The sequence below is a fragment of the Oryx dammah genome, unplaced genomic scaffold, assembly GCF_014754425.2.
Source record: "Oryx dammah isolate SB20612 unplaced genomic scaffold, SCBI_Odam_1.1 HiC_scaffold_26, whole genome shotgun sequence".
Taxonomy (NCBI): domain Eukaryota; kingdom Metazoa; phylum Chordata; class Mammalia; order Artiodactyla; family Bovidae; genus Oryx; species Oryx dammah.
In genome coordinates this window covers 49,609,395-49,626,226 of record NW_024070210.1, presented here as the reverse complement: position 1 = coordinate 49,626,226, position 16,832 = coordinate 49,609,395, and the positions used below count along the sequence as shown (strand labels likewise).

General features: G+C 32.6%; 1 protein-coding gene across 7 annotated transcripts in view; it reads right to left on the bottom strand.

Moving 5' to 3' along the window:
• TCF12 (transcription factor 12) overlaps nucleotides 1-16,832 on the bottom strand; it is a 394,295-nt gene that overhangs the window by 47,566 nt on the left and 329,897 nt on the right. For 5 of the 7 annotated variants that reach the window (XM_040226604.1, XM_040226606.1, XM_040226602.1 and 2 more), the window contains 4 exons: nucleotides 2,763-2,868; nucleotides 1,585-1,724; nucleotides 1,167-1,311; nucleotides 435-499 (listed from right to left, as the gene is read on the bottom strand). In XM_040226604.1, coding sequence (XP_040082538.1) covers nucleotides 435-499; nucleotides 1,167-1,311; nucleotides 1,585-1,724; nucleotides 2,763-2,868 — 456 coding nt within the window. Of the gene's footprint in view, nucleotides 1-434; nucleotides 500-1,166; nucleotides 1,312-1,584; nucleotides 1,725-2,762; nucleotides 2,869-13,323; nucleotides 13,493-16,832 lie in introns of those variants that run through there. The other 2 variants (XM_040226607.1, XM_040226608.1) reach the window with 2 other exon arrangements.

Here is a 16,832-nt window from a genome sequence, read left to right as displayed (position 1 = left end):
CACTCCCTTCTCTGGATCAGAAGAATAACTGAGCTACGTTTCTTGGCTCCACTTGGCTTATTTTAACGTGCAACTCACAAAGTATATGTTTAAAACTAATAAACAGATTTAACAATCTTAGTAATCTGTCCTTTAGGCTTTAAAATGACTGAGTTTTAAAAATTTTCCCTACATCTGTTCCATTAAGACAAAAACAGATATTTAAATTGAAATTAGAAGGACAGTTCTTGTGGGAATCAGGTGGGAAGTATTCTCATGAGTTATTATAAGGGCAGTACAAATCAATACAAACTAAGAATAGCTCTAAATGAGTAATGAAATGGTCCTGTTATAACTATACCCTTTAACTATGACACACACTGCCCACAAAATCAAATCACTGCAATTCAGCAGTGTAAAAATCATTCAGCAAAATATGTAAAATCAATACTCACAGATGCCAAAGCTTTTCCAAGTGCATCACCTGTCTGTGAGCTTCCAGCAGCATTTCCTCTGGTTCCTGAGTATTTCAAATAGGAAAACAAATCACGAAGTTTAACAAGGAAGTTTAGCAAGTGAGCAGGCATGCTTTTTAGCAATCTGCCATTTTTTCAATGGTGTTCTCCACTGTAACTGCACATCTGTCGCAATAAACCAGCAAATAGTAAACTAAAGGAAAGATGGATTCCTTACCAGTTTCTGCATTAATGAAAATCAGAAACTTTCTTTTCTTCCTTTCTTTCACACTTAAACTCAATACTAAAAAATATGTTGAGTCAAAAGGTACAGATTTCCAGTTATAAGTAAGTACTGGGGATGTAATACACAATATGATGACTATAACTAACACCGTTGTATGTCATATAGGAAAGTTGTTGAGAGTAAACCCTGAGTTATCATCACAAAGAAAAACATTTTTTTCTACTGCTTTTATTTTATATCCATATAAGATGATGAATGCTCACTAAACTTATTGTGATAATCATTTCAAGATGTCTGTAAGTCAAATCATTATGCTGTACACCTTAAACTTATACAGTGTTATACGTCAATGGTATCTTGATAAAGTTGGGAAAAAACATGAACAAGTGTGTGTATATATATGTATATCATATAAAAGAAAAAGGGATTCATTAAAAATGCCCAAGTTCAGTTTTAGGGAGTTTTGCCAACCCAAAAGAGCTCACCTAGAATGCTATCTGATCCATTGATGGGAGGAGTGTGTGAGGCAGCAACATAAGGTGAACTGCTGGTACTGGCGCGGTGGAAGCTGGACATTGGTGGAAGACTTGTGTTTATGTCTGTTGGTGAAACTGAGTGTGGAGGATAACTCTAAAGAAAGAGGAAAAGAGATGTGATCTATTAAATACATTTTCTCAATAATAAGCACATATAACTGGGCAACTGCTATAGTAGCTTATAAAGAACATCATAAATTAGTAGCTGAAGACACCTACTATTGTCATTTACTTTTTTCAAAAGGCATGAAGTAAGTATTTCAACATTCAGAAGTTTTGGCAGAATCAAATCTTACACTTGTAATCCAAAAAGAAACACAAGTAAGGACAAAGTGTTGCTGCACCCTAGTCATGTGTTATGGCCTACCAAGCGGTCATGTGAATGAAGGCTGCCATAACTACTGGACTGAGACATGTGGGAAGTGGAGGTCCCCAGAATTCCACCAAAACCAGGCTGGCTCATCCCATTTGATGAACTCCAAAGGTCAGAAGAATTGTGGGTCCCATCTAAGACAAAAAAGAGAAATATAGAACTTTCCTTAGCCAAAATTTTTTCTTTTATTTTGATGATACAAAAAAAATCAAAGGGTACTCTCTAGATATGTCTTTCCTCCTCTTAACAATCTAGTCTTCCATATAGCTTTCTTCCCTCCAAACTGTACAGTTACTATTTTGAATGAAGGAATAAAGCTTTATAGTTGGGGAGTGGGGGGAAGAAATCTAAACCGTAGTAGGCAGGTCATTATAAAAATCCTCACAAGATCTGAATTCATATCAGGGAGGATAATACAAATCCAAAATTTGGGGAGAGGCTGGATTATACTTTTGCTTAAATGGAAAATCCATAAACACACAAAAAAGTTCTTAATCTATAACAAGCAATGGATATTTTATCAAACATTCTCAAACTAGAATAAAGAAGCTTCTCTTATAGAGAACCTAAGTAATTGATAATGACTCTATTATAGTCAGCCTTCCAATGAAGTGCGCTGGCAATGATTTCACTCACCAATATAAAGTCAAGGAACTATTTATGTAGCAATTTATTGCTCTCTATAGTCTAAAACCACAGAAGATCAAATAAAAATGATTTGCTAGACATGAACTAAAAGAAGTACAACACTTTTTCTCTCTTAAAAGTCTTAATTCTGTTCTATGATATTCACCTTTTTATTTGCACTGATAATTCTAGGAGTGTTATGAATCTGTCATTTAAACAAGAAACTAAAATTGTTAATAGCTTTTATACATTTAAAAATCCTAAAAAAAAAAGAGCAGCTCTACTCACTTTTTTCAACTGAAGTCCTTTTAAAATTCAATTAATACTAGATGAACGCCAATGCTTTGCTGAATAATTCAACTACATTGCACTCAACAATAATTAGCAATAGAAAATTTTAAAATTAAATTTTAATTTGCTTCAGCCAAACATATCTAGATAAAAATGTCTGAACTTCTATATAGATATTCTCTTTCTTCACAACTTAAAAATATTAGCTAATAGATAACTGTTGTAGTATTTGACAACTAGTTGGTAGTACTTACCTTGCATAAAGAAAGTGCTAGCAAACATACTGGTTGGTGGCTTGGGAGATGGATAACTAGGAGATTCACGGTTGAAGTCATCTGAATTTGGGGATGGTGCATATACCTTAAAATTAAACAGGAAATTTAATTAAAATGTAACTTACGTAAAATGAGTGCTACACTTCCGGAAGGGCCTAAAAAGGCCTATCTCATATCTAAAAAGGCCTATGACAAATCCAAAGAAACTGCTTAAATCCCTTGGATACTATCTACACGTTTGTTTTTAGCTGTTTACTAGAGAAAAAAACCATTCTAAATATCCCTGGAATGAATCTTTGTGTAACAATTATACCAAGTGACTGAATAAAGTCTCAAGTGTTGACTCTGCTCACAAAACATAAATTCATATAGGCTCATGATTCAAAACCTAGTGGAAACAAAATTCTTTTGAATATAACATGAAACAAAATTTGGGTTCATAAAATTCATTCTTTCCACTGTTAAAAGAGTTATCAAAATCAAAATGAGCTAGATTAAATGTTATTATTCTTTACTATTATTAAAAGTTAACTGTGAAAAGCACAATGTAATTGTTTAGAAACTTCCTGAACCTAGTAGGGTGGGCTAAAGTCTGAGCAGTTTTAATTCTTTAATTTCTAGTAATTTTTCAACTCTGGCACAGCTTTCAGAAAAATCTCATTTAATCTGTCAGAGAAGTATTAATTTCCTTTGGTAAACCTCTGCTTCAGATAAGCAAAGTATAAACATTTTGAATTGGCAAATGGCCAACATTGTCATTTCTCTGAAAAACTAAATGGGCAGCCAAATAACTATAATGATCAAAACATGATCAAACCATTCTTATGACGACTACTGAAATCAAGAACAGATATGTAACACTTAAGGTGATGATGATCTGTAAAAGTGAACCAGGAATCCAGAATGGAAAGGAGTCCTATTTTGAGCAGTGGATGAAACATTTCTTTTGTTTAGTCTGATAAGGGTACATCTATTTAATTTCTAGCCCCAAATAAAAATTCAAAGTGTTCACTTAATGTGGAAAAAGCAATCAGCTCAGTAAAATTACAGGAGCATGTGTGAAAAAAGCATACACATTTATTTCATTTCATTTATATTCATTTATTCTTTCTCTGAGACATTAACTAACTGCAAAGATTTCTGGCAAATTATCTAACCGTCTGAAACTCCATTTCCTCGTTTGTAAGACAGTGCTAACAGTACCTGCATTGAGGGTTGGGTTGATGGGAAGATCAGATGAGATAGCACATACAAAACATTTAGTGAATCCCTGGCAGTCCAGTGGTTAGGACTCTGCATACTCACTGCTGAAGGCCCAGGATTGATCTTTGGTCAGGGAACTAAAATCCCACAAGCCACACAGTATGGCCAACAAACAAAAAAACCCTGCCTGGATTCCTCAAGATAGCTAAGGGACTCAGAAAGCTCTAAAATGTTTAGCAGGTAAGCCCTCGCTAAGTATTAGCTAACAATATCATCTTTCTAATTCTCATTGGCGTAGTTATACTGCTACATATTGTCCCTGTTCAGTACTAAACTACTATTTCTTACAGTTTTTGTCCAATATCATCCTTACATGTACAGTTCACTCTAAATAAAAGGTTGAAAAGTTCATTTTTAGTCTTCTTGCTAACCATGCTATTACTAGCGCAGGTGTGTCTTTTTAATGAACTGGTATTCAGGTTAGTTTCCTTCTTATATCCCAGAGGGAAAAACACACATCTGTGGTACCTGACAAGTTGGGGATAAGATATATTTCTAAGAATTACCCAAAAAGGATTCTAGATAGGAGATTATACATTACACATATTAAACATTTTTCTATGCTTAATGTGCTACTACATAAAGAGCTATTATGTAAAGACAGAGTTAGGAAGAAAGAATTGGGTATACACAAATGTATTTGCGATGTATGAGGCGTTATCAGGAATTTTGTACTTTCTTCTTTTAATCCAGTTTCAGCATCTAAATTTAGCTTTAGCTAGATATCCTCTGTCCCCTTTATATATAGATTATCCCAAACTAGGCTGAAACCACAAATAACAAAAACAGAGTATATCCACAGATGTAGAAAGAAAATACAAATGAGAGTAAAATTTAGAAGACACAGTTAGAACATGCTTTTTCATAAATGCTTATCTGCTATGTATACCATCACTGACCTGAAAGTATAAAATATAAAATTCTCTAATTCTATCTAGGCTATAGGTTAAAACAGTATGTAAATCTCACAATGATAACTATGAAAAACTCCAGTTTTGATGTGTCATTTCACAAAAAAAAATCTATTCAGTCTGTCAGTTTAAATTTCTATATAATCTCTCAATATATATTTATCTTTATTCTTATTTAATTCACTGTATTCCATAAGGTAAACTTAAGACTTCAAAAAATTTTTAATGTATGCAATTATAAAAGCAAAGAAAGGGATAAACCTGACTTTACTGATTTACAAATCGTTGTAAATAAAGGAGAATATGCTGATGAGATAATGGTTATTGGTAACTATCATGGAAAGCAACAAAACCAAGATAAACCACACAAAGCAGAAGAGGCTTGCCTACTCATACATAAAACTTTTGAAGCTGTATTGGGAACACAGGGCTTATTTTGGAGTCAAAGTTTTTTTTAATGTTGTTATTGTTGTTCAGTTGCTAAGTTTTTAATGTTAGTCTTTATAGACTTCCAAAAAATAAATGGGCTTTTAAAGAATAGATCTTATAAGTGAAAATGGTAAAGACTCTAAAACTACTATAAGGTTATCATTTATTTACTAACATAAATTCAAAGTTTTTATCATAATAAAGATGTTTTGAAAATCATGGTTCTAAAAGAGGCCCATCTAACAGCATTTCTAACACAGGCCAAAAAACTTTACTTTTGGTATCCTAACTGTGGCTTGCAGAAACATAGATACAATGTTATGAAGCAGCAGTTGTGCCAGTTTCGATTTTTCAGATCAAAGAGTTCTTGCGGCAAAGCACAACTGATGTGGTCTTAAAGACTTTATTAACTCCAGATGTAGGGAAATAGTCAGCCAATTCCACAAAAAGAGCAAGTTTCTTTCAGTTACAATCAGTACTGGCCGCAAATGAAAACCAGACTGCTTATGTCATCTGATCACCTGCACATAGATGCCAGTTTTTTTCTAGTTAATGATCTAATCATACATTTAAATCTTAAGTATGATTTTGTGTCACAACAAACAATCTTAAAATTAAGCAAAAGAAATATGTGTGCTTAAGCTGATTAAAAATCTACCAGGAGTCACACTATTTTAAAGAGGAATAGGAAAAGTATAATTGAGTAATTTTAGATGTCCTATTGAAATGTGGTCATTGGAAATTTTCTTTAAAATTCTAGTCTCCATTTCAGAATGTTAGGCTCAAAGGTGCTATCATGGGAATGTCCTTCTTTCTCAGGTACTTACATATTTTCTCCTCTAGGAACGGCAATGAGAGAAATTTTTGAGTCTTGTGTGAATAGAACCATAACATTTATCCAGAATTAAATGAATGTAACTGAAAATCTAACAAGATACCTCCCTTTCATTGTTAAGACTGGCTGAAAAGAATAAATTCACGGTAATATCTTTACTGTCCTCATTCCATCAACCCAAATTTACTTTTTAAGAGTGACAGAGTACCTCGAGCATGAATATTTACATTACCCTATACGATGATTACACAATTATCCTTGGAATGTCTTAGCTCAAACAACCAATTGGAGTCAAGTTAGCAAAAACATTCCTTTTTTCCTGTTTGGATGATTCAGTTTGGGCATATGGATCACCCCAATTCAGGGCAGTCCACTCTCTGTTTAGCTTTAGAGGCTGGAGTTGTGCACTGTGTTCTTACTTCAGAGCATTCTTCTTGTAATTAATATTAGAAACATCTCTGCAAGGCAGAAAGGCATCTTTTTCTTATAGTTACTCAGAAAAGATGCAAAAGAGTAGAAGTTTTTGCTAAAAAGATAGTTTTTCTTTTTATCTTGTCACATCCAGTGATGAGTTAAAAGATGATGCCATTTCCTATGCTTTAAAAAATAGATCCAAGACCTATGTGGTAGCTGGTATCTTTACATGTTTTAAGTGATGACGAGATGAATTGGGAATTTTCTTTAGAATGTGAGAATAGCTAGCTATATATGTTAATGAAGATACCCTTCCACAGAAAATGAGAGGAAAGCTTTAGACAAGAACTGTTCATTAAGTTTCAGTGATGATGGAAATGTTCCATATCTGAAAAGATGGTAATGTATGTATGTCTGTACAATACAGTAGCTACTCGTTACATCTGAATATTGAACACTTGAGATGTGGATAGTATAACTGAGGAACTGAATTTTAAATTTTAATTTAAATAGTCATTGTGGCTACTGGTTATTACTGAACAATACAGGATGAAATCACTTTTCCTTACCCAGCAGTTTAAAATTACATAAACTATTTTGAAAGAAATATTCTAGGAGCCTCATAAACTCCAAAGCCTATGAAAGCCCAAACTCGCAAACATTTTGGGAATACCTTTATCTTATTTGGAAAGAAGACAGAGAAGCTTATCAATATTTCTGAACAGAAATTATTACCAATATTTCATTATGTTTAGGCTTCTATTAGCACTTTTGTCAAGATGGTTTTACTAGCAGTTCTCTTTAAGTTCTAATATGTTAAATACCATTAAAACAGTTTAATGTTAAGATTAAACTTCCAATGTTTGAAAAGTTTATGCTAACAACAGAAATCATCTCCAGCAAAATCTTTATCAACTTACCAAAATAGCAAAGCAAAACAAAATTAATTGGCTAACTTACCCTATCATCATAATTTTAAAATAAAAATGTAATATTATATTCAGGAAAACTACACTTAATTTATCTTATATTTTAATAACTATATTTTGTATTAAGCAATAAAAATTTTATAAGATCTAGCTGAGTATCTAAAATCTGAAAACAAACAAAAAAATCAAAACAGTCTAGGTCACTGGGAAAAAGAAAACCTCAACTCAACTTAAATTCTAGCTTTAAAAACTGTAATTAAACCACTAGGCCATCAATTTAAGAAACTGGGCACATTTAAGGGTCAACATTCAAAAACTAAGAAAGAAAAACTAGGTAAATATTATAAGAAGTTTTTAGTTACTGTTGATCAACCTATGAAGTCCCATACCCAGTAATACACCCGAAGTTTCCTTCTAATTCTGTATTTTGAGGGATCTGAATTTAGTAAAAAGAGGTTGTTTTAAAACAAGTAAAATTTTTGCTTTAATAATTGGACTCAATGATAAGAGTGGTAGAAGTTAAGAAAGAAATTAAAAAAAAATGATTTACTATTCATTTTTCTGATCATTTTGGATCCACTATTTTCTGTGCATACTGACCTTATGTATAAACTCAGACAAAGAGCATATCTTTAACATAAATTTTAAAATCTTAAAGTTCCTGAAATTCAGGTCTTCCCACTTTCTTGGTTCTTTCTTTAAATTAAAACAAGTATAACCTCAATGAAGAAGACATTAAAAAAAGTACATGAAACAGCAATTTAAGAATTTCCTAAAATCCAAGAATATTTAAACAAATGACAAATTTAATATCTCAATATTTTTAGTATTTTAATATTAAATAAAAGCATCAAACTTTGCCATAAAGTCCAATCTACTACTTAAATTTTTATGGTAATAATTCCAAACCTAAGGTGCGGGAGATATACATATGTAGTTCCAGTACTAAATACTGTAAGAACTGAAACCAAAAAGCATCATAAAGCAAAAGAAAGTAGAACTAACTCAGGGACACGTAAGCTATCTATGGAAGATTCTTTTCATCTAATTAGTTAGCCTAATAAAATAACATGAAATTTCTGTAAAAAGCATACACGTTTATATTTTCAAAGCATCATCAATAAAAGGATCAATTTTCTTTCCAAGAATCAAATTCTTTCCAAGAATTTCCAGAGGATGTTTAGGGGAGAAATACTGTAAAATTTCCTTTCTAACAATAAGAAAAAAAATTCTAGTTTTCAGTACAAAGTAGCTTAAAATCAATTACTACTTCCACTGTCTAAAAAGTACAGTTGAGTAACAGTGGTTTTCAAATGTGAGAATTTCTTCTTAGGTAAGTCAAACACATTTTAATCAATCTTAAGTTAACATCACTAGGTTTGTCTCATCAGTTCTTTATTGTAACCAGTATCATTTTTACAATAGGTACAATTTTTTTCCCTAAGAGATAAGCCATGAAATTTTTAAGGGACTGGGTTTGAAATTCACATGCTAGGAAGATATACTGAACACATCAATGATTGTCATTTCTTAGCTATCTACATTTAAAAAATATTTAGACCTTAACAACAAAGCACCTAATCCCTTTCTTTAACATGTTCATGAGCTAGTGGAAAAGGACATAAATTTCTTTAAAACGTTAACAAACCTGACCAGTGACAACATACTCTCCTGGCAGGGGTTTTAGTTTTAACTTCCTGTTATTTGTGCTCACTTGAATAAAAAAAAAAAAAAAAAAAAAAGACCTTCTTGGATTCATACCTAGAATACAGTCTCAGATAATCTTGGTAAAGGGGGAAAAAAAAAAATCAAAGCAGATGGAAGCTAAACTTGTCATTAAGTTTAGAGCTTAATGTCTCTAAGCATTGTAACTTTAGAGAATTCTTAAATGACTTCATGTTTTCCTCATCATACAAATGTAGATTTAACTCTACTGGGTCCACAGATAGCCTGGAAATTTGAATTAATTTAATTAAACTTTCCTCTCTCATGTTAATTAGCAGTAAATCCCCCAAAGAACAGAACTGTGGCTTTATATGGTCTCATACTGGTTTCTGTGCTTTTATCAACTGAAAATGTTTATTTGAAAAATAAGTCTTAGAAGTATTCATAAGGCAATTTTAGCTCCATGCTACTCTAATTCTTATGAAAATATAAATTATGTGGGGAGGCAGGTGCCAAAACCATGGCTAAACCAATTTTCAATACTATGAGTTCTATTAGAAGAGATCTGCTAATTTCCTGCATTTAATATCATATCTAGGATAGAGTTCAGTTTAAAAAGAAACTAGTAAAAAGCTGCTTGACAGACTATATCAACTAGCATTCATAAAACTGTAAATCTGATCAAATATGTGAAACATACTTATTTGCAAGAATAGCCTACTACTTTTTTCAATGACATTTTCTTTCCAATGTAGTACTTTGATATGACCAATAGTAAGGATTAGTGAGATCTGGCTCTCCGCTATGAGACCAGTTTACTTGTCCTTGGATAATAAAAAAGGAAAAGTTGCTCCTGGGAGAGAGACCTGGGTTCAAGTCTAGCCTCAAAGCTTACTAATGGGGGAGGGGGAGGGGAAGGTTATACAAGTTACTTAACTACTCAGCACCTCATTTTCCTTACTTATAAAAGGAGGCTAGTAACAGCTAAATGACAGAGTGGTTGGGAGAATTAAATGAGGTAAACATAAAGTCCCCAGCAGAGCTCCTGAAACAGAGTAGTTAGTTCCTGTCTCTTCTTCCGCAGATTACATACAAAGAAGCTGAATGTTCAAAATGTGTTTCTAAGCTTTGGTTTTAAAACTTGGATTTCTGTGTTGTCTCTAAAAGATTAAAATAATTCCCTGATATAATGAAAAGAGCATCATGTCTATACTTGCTGCAATTTTTGTACCTGGAACACTTTGTAGCATCTTTAGTTCAAGGTCTAGAAAACGGAGGCTGATCAGATCAAAGGAAGGCTTAAACTCCAGAATACCAAGGTGAAGAGAGCAGGAATCCTCTCTTCCCCAAACTTTCCTTTCTTTACCTCTACCATTCTCTACCTTTCCGGATAAAGGACATAATTTAGTCATATCTATGAGAAAACTGACTGCAGGCCCTCAGAAACCCATTATTTTTTCTTGCTATGTTTTAAAGTTCAGAAAACAGATAATATTGAAAGTGATTTTAAGTCCCCTATTTATCATGAACACATATTAATGTCTTACAGCATGGTATATAATACTTCTACACAAAAATTATGTATGATACAGGACATTAACCTATCTTTTCTAACCTCACTCTTTTCAAACAGTGAGGAAGATAGGGTTAACATTTTTGCCTTTTCTGCACAAAGATGCCCAAGCCTCTTATATTTCCAGCAATACAATATGGCCACATAATCTTAAATATACCAAAATATGAAAAGGCTCTCCTCTGATTAATCTAGCATTTTTCCTAGAGTCTGTTCAGTCCATTTATTAAATTATCCCAAGCATCCTTAAATATAGGGAATTAGTTTGAAAATGTAAAAATAAAAATCAGAAAAAGAGGAAAGTATTTTCCTGAAGCCCAGTATCACTCAGAATTTTTCACTCTATCATTGTAATATCCATAAAAGGATTTTAAAAATGAAATCAATGTGAACTTACTAGCATTTCAAAATATTAATGTCCTATCATCTTAAAATAAATTGATAAAATGGAGTTATTAATAAAAAGTGGGCTTAAACTTAACTGGCTCATAATGAGAATTATATAAAAAAATTTCATAACTCAAGTGAAGAAATATTATTTCAGACTCTGGCAATATTAAAGTGCTAGCTTTTATTGTAAAGCATTGATGGGTAGACATTTCCCAATATATAAAAAGACAAGATTTTTAACACAGCCTTTGGATAATAAATTGTATACTATATGATTTCCTTATTGAAGAATAATAATAGTAATAATAATAAAAAATAAATAAATTAGATGTGGTAAAAATAAAATACAGAGAGGAAAATACATATAAGAAAGACTAAGGCCTTATGATAGAGAGGACTAAGAAAATATACCATTCTTTATGCATTTTTTAAGAACACAGAAGTCACCTTTGACCCATATCAAACACAGGCTATCAACTTTCAGGCTACACTTCTCTAACATACCAGCCATGTCATCCACCGTAAGCCTGGAAATACTTAATACGATCAAAGCTGTTACTCACCCCCGCAATGTAGAACAAAGAGAAATGCTGTAATAGAGTGATCTGTGCTCGCAAAAGAATAAAATCTAAACTCAATTTGAGTTATAGTCTATCTGCTTCAGGGGTCCTGTATAATTAATTTTATTAAACTCATACACATACACCATTTTCAAACGGACGATTTTACTTAAAATTGGACATAGAAAAATATTTTCATACTTGAAAGACAGTTGGCAAGGAAATTATATAGACATCAAATTATTTCACCTATACTATGCATCTAAATATACCTCTTACATTCTCCAAAGTTCTGTTTATATGGTAGTGTGGACACATACTTTTTAACGAGTTTATGAAATTTTGTCCTGACTGTCATCTGTTAAGAAAGCTTACTCAAAAGTTAAGAACCAAATGCTAACAAAGTCCAAAGAGGCCTTACCAAAGCAGTCAGAGAATGAAAAAGTACTTTCTTTAGTTCTCATGTACCATGGTTAAAGCCATATGCTACTTTAAAACATTTTCAAGTGGTAAAAAGGAAGGGCCAAACATAAATGTGATTAATTTTTTGGTAACTTCAAAGATTAACACTGAAAATGTCTACATTAATGACAAAAAAAAAAATCACTAAAGTCATTTATGTATTTAATAAAACACTTGAGATCAAACATTGTTTTGGGATGACTAAGGAAAAAACTGAATTCCTGACATAAACTCAATATTGTTATTCACTAATAACATTTTTATGTTTATCAACTATCTTATAAAGATAACTTCTACTGAATATTCCAGAGAAGTTTACTTTCTTTTTAGAATATACAAAATCCTCTGACTTAAAGATACTGCCTGTGGAAACAGTATACTATATAATTAATACTGAGAAATTAAAAAGTAGAAGTTTTACTTAGCAACACAGAAAGGTATTATTTTAAAACACTGAAGCATGTGCTATAAATTGGCTAGAAATAAATTCTTTGGAAGATGTATAAATGCATTCTTTGAAAAATAGTGATTTATTTTATGAATCTGTACAGGGTCAAAATTCTAGTCTGATTGGAAACAGATGGTATCCGAGTAAAGTCAGGCTCTGGACCCGAAACTCCAAACAGGAAATACGGACCTCACTAGCTGACTGCTTCCCTAATCATTCCCAGAGCTTCATACTTGTTATTTTTATGAATATCCAAGATGACTTTCATCTTTCCCTGCTATCTACAAAGCATCAAGCAATCTCCCCTTTTTCTCTTTCTGTGTTAAATGTGTATTTTACATACAAATTTTATGTTTACAACATAAGAAAACATTGAAACTAATGTAGTTGAAGCTCACTGCTAGTAAAGACATCAGGCATTAACAATAATATAAAAAATAAACTTGAATTTGTCAGACATTATTTTAAAAATAAAAGTAAGAAACTATTGTAACTGTGTCAAAGACAACTTTCTAACCTTACTTACAAAGAAACATACTGTTGTTAACTAGTGTAGAAAATGATAAAAACAAAACCTCATAGGTTTTAGTAAAAAGTAATTAATCTACCCTGCTTTCCCTTAAGCCACTAAGAAGCTATCTGAACAAAGAAAAAGACTTACCGTTTTCCCATTGTAGTAATACATCAAAGAACTGCTGCCCATTCCAGGGACAGGATAGGCACAATACATGTTGATTTTGAAAATGTTACTATTTGCAGCTAATACACACAGCTTCTCTCCAACACATACATCCACACAGCCCAACAGAGTTAAGTCTTCAGCACTATGCATCCACACATGGATCTACTCAAAAGGAACTTATGCAAAATAGGACTGAACCAACTCACAGAGCAGAGAGGGAGGGTTTATGCTGTAAGTAACCTCTTTCAATCTCTATCAAGTTCTTGCATGGGTGGTGGACACCGATAAAACAAATTTTGGAATTTTAAAAAATACAAGTCACAAGTGCTAAATAATAAAAAGCAATATAATGTCTTGGAGGCATACAGACCAAAGAATTATTAATATTGTCATATTATGGTATATATGTCTCTCAAAGAAAGGCAAACTGACAGATATGCTAATCTGTTTTTAGTTTTAATTAAATTAGAGCACTTCTAGCAGGGAAACCTAGCTTGCTACACTTCTAAAGACATTACCATCTGGCATGGACTAAAGTTGCTTCCAACTTTGATAAACCATGATCAAGCAATCAGGATTTGGAAACACTGAATCATGTGTAACAAGAAGGATCTAAACAGTTAAGCCACCGCACAAAGTCACTTCCTGGAGAAAGCAGACCTGTCATGCAAGTACCTCTCAACTAGCTAGAACCATGATTTTTTATGTTATAAGAACTGTATGGGAAAAATTTGAGAGGAACACATTTCATGAAAAAGCTCATTCCAACAATTCAAAAAATTACCTCAAAAATAAATGATCTGTTTTTAAAACATAAACAAAGAATTTAATACAGGTTTTCAGTTCTAAAGCTCCTTAAATTCCTCACTCATAATACCATATAAAAGTTTATAATGGATTACACTGTTCTAGGATATGTATGAAGCAACTGAATAATTAAAAAGAAAAAAACAAACAAGGTTTTGTTTTTCCTTACATAAAAAGATGAAAGGCTGGTATGTATACACAAAATGTTCACTGTTGCTAATAAACTAAAACAGATTTCTCAGAAGTCTTTCCTGCAAGTTTACTATCATTCTTAACTAATATTTAATATATTCAAAATTTTATGCTAATGCTCAAATTTCTCAAAAAGGAAAAATAATCAGTGTGGTAATAAATGTCTCATAGATTTTAAAAAATTCATTATACTTAGAAGTCAAAAGGCCTTAGACATTTTTTTGGTAAATACTTTGTTTCTTACACACAAACATATCTTGTTATTTAAAAAGTTTTCAATTTGTCTTTTGGTGTGTACTCTAACCCAGAAAAACAGAATAAAAACTTTTCTTTCCTCTCATCCCTGCGTTGCTGCCCCCCCATCCCCTCCATCAAAACCTCTTTGTACTATCTTTTCTCTCTGAGCCTCGGAGGTTCTCCCAGAACTGTGTTAATCAGAGGAGGGCTCACAAGCTGCAAAAAGGGGACACATCACTTTTTTCAAGGCACCTTTCATGAAGCAGAATTCCTCTAAAGGAATATTCCAGAAATATTTTGTGAGGGACTGCCAAACTCTCCATTGTTATGAAAAATATTGATTAAAATATAACAATAAAACCAAGTAAGAGAATAAGCCCAGCTAAGTTCATAATGTTTTAAAAGCTGATGGTGTCAGAATAACAATAAAACCTCCCTACACTCTCCAGATATAGAAAAGGCTAAGCAGCAGCTGCAAAAGAACATCACTGTACAACAGACCATTAAAATGCCAGTCTGCAGAGTGGTCTGTAACTTCCTCCCTCCTGAGAGACCACAAAGACTCATTTCAATCCTCAGAGAGCTGTGTAAAAAGCGTTGACTTACAATTAACAATGTCATGCCTTAAAACCATTCAAGTAAATTTTCGTCTTTTATAGACATAGTCTCTCTCTGACAGAGCTTAAAAAAAAAAGAGGACAATCAACCATCCAAAATAAAATTTCCTTTTTTCCCCTGAATGATTAAAAATGGGAAAAAAAACCTATTCTTAACTAGAAATGTAGAGAACTGGGGCAAAGGGGGAGCCACAAGGCTTCAACAGTCTCTTCCTACAACCAGTGCTCCAAACAGAAAACTTACATCGATTAAAAAAAAAACAAATCCACCTATAGTAGTTAGGCTCATTTCTTTGGGGCTTGCCAAAAAAGAGAGACAGTACTATGATGTCTGTTAAACAAACAGCATAATAATAAACCCAACTATGCAATCTTTGCTATTAAAGCACATTGAAAATTTGAGTATTTCATTAACAGTTCCTTTATTTTAGAGGCAACTATAAGGTATTCTGAAAGCAGAAACAAATATCTAAGTTAAAAAAGATCAGAGTAAAGGTCAGACAGTATAATACTCTTTTGCTGGTCTAAAGCAGTTTATTAAGAACTGGCTAAGATCTGTTATTAAATATGAAACCTGAAGGATAAAACATAATAGTTTCTAAGCAGAGCTGAGTAATTAATTTTTTGCTTCTAACTGAAATTTTCACTCTTCCTCTCAAAAACACAGATACAAAATTCATACATATATTAAATTAACCCCCCCACAACACAATCACTCCTATATACTACTGTCTAAATTGAGAGTGGATGTAGAAACTTGAGAAAAGAGAGACAAGGTGGGAGTTTACATACATATGGCATTAAATTTATTCCTCAAAAACAGCAAATCATCAAGAAAGCTGGCAGTAATTTAAATGAAATGTTCCTGTATTTTACTTGTATGCTATGGTAAGGTCTTCTAACTTTGTTATTCCAAAATATTATCTTTTTGAAGTCTGCCTCACCCAAAGGAAACTAAAACTGGTTGATGGAGACAGTCATTTTTCTTATCACAATTACAAATTATCTTCCATGATAAAGTCCTTTGTTGCTTCCTCAAAAATATTTCTTGAAAAAAATCTAATTTAATCTATGTAACAGCTGCAGCACAATTTTTTCCTAGGCAGAATCATATTACAGGAAAAAATGCATATAGATGGATCAAGTGCTGCTCTAGTCAATGCAGTTGTTTAATCTCTGCCTGTTTTTTTTTTTTGAAGGAATATGTCAAGGGTTAATCCTATGACTCAGTCTGACAAAACGAGTCAGCTGGAGACAGGGCCACTTTTTAAACCTGATTTCAGACAGACGTGCAGTCTGCACAGGAGCTCTGAACTGTCTTATTTCCACCCACAATTCTATGTAATCACTTATGTGTTCTTCTAAGATTATGTGACTCAACATTCATACTACCAAGGACAACAATCTTAAAAAAAAAAAAATTTACCAACTTTTATAGCAAAACAGGCATTACTGTACACACTGGCAACATGATTAATGAAAATGTCAGAGAACCTTGAAAAAAATAGGACTTGGAGCCATACATCTTTTATTAGCAAACTGATGATTCCTGGTTTGAGGATTACTGCATTTCACTGACTTTTAAATACACTTCCCCAACCTCAGTAATTCAGGATGTGATGTTTATTTACCATT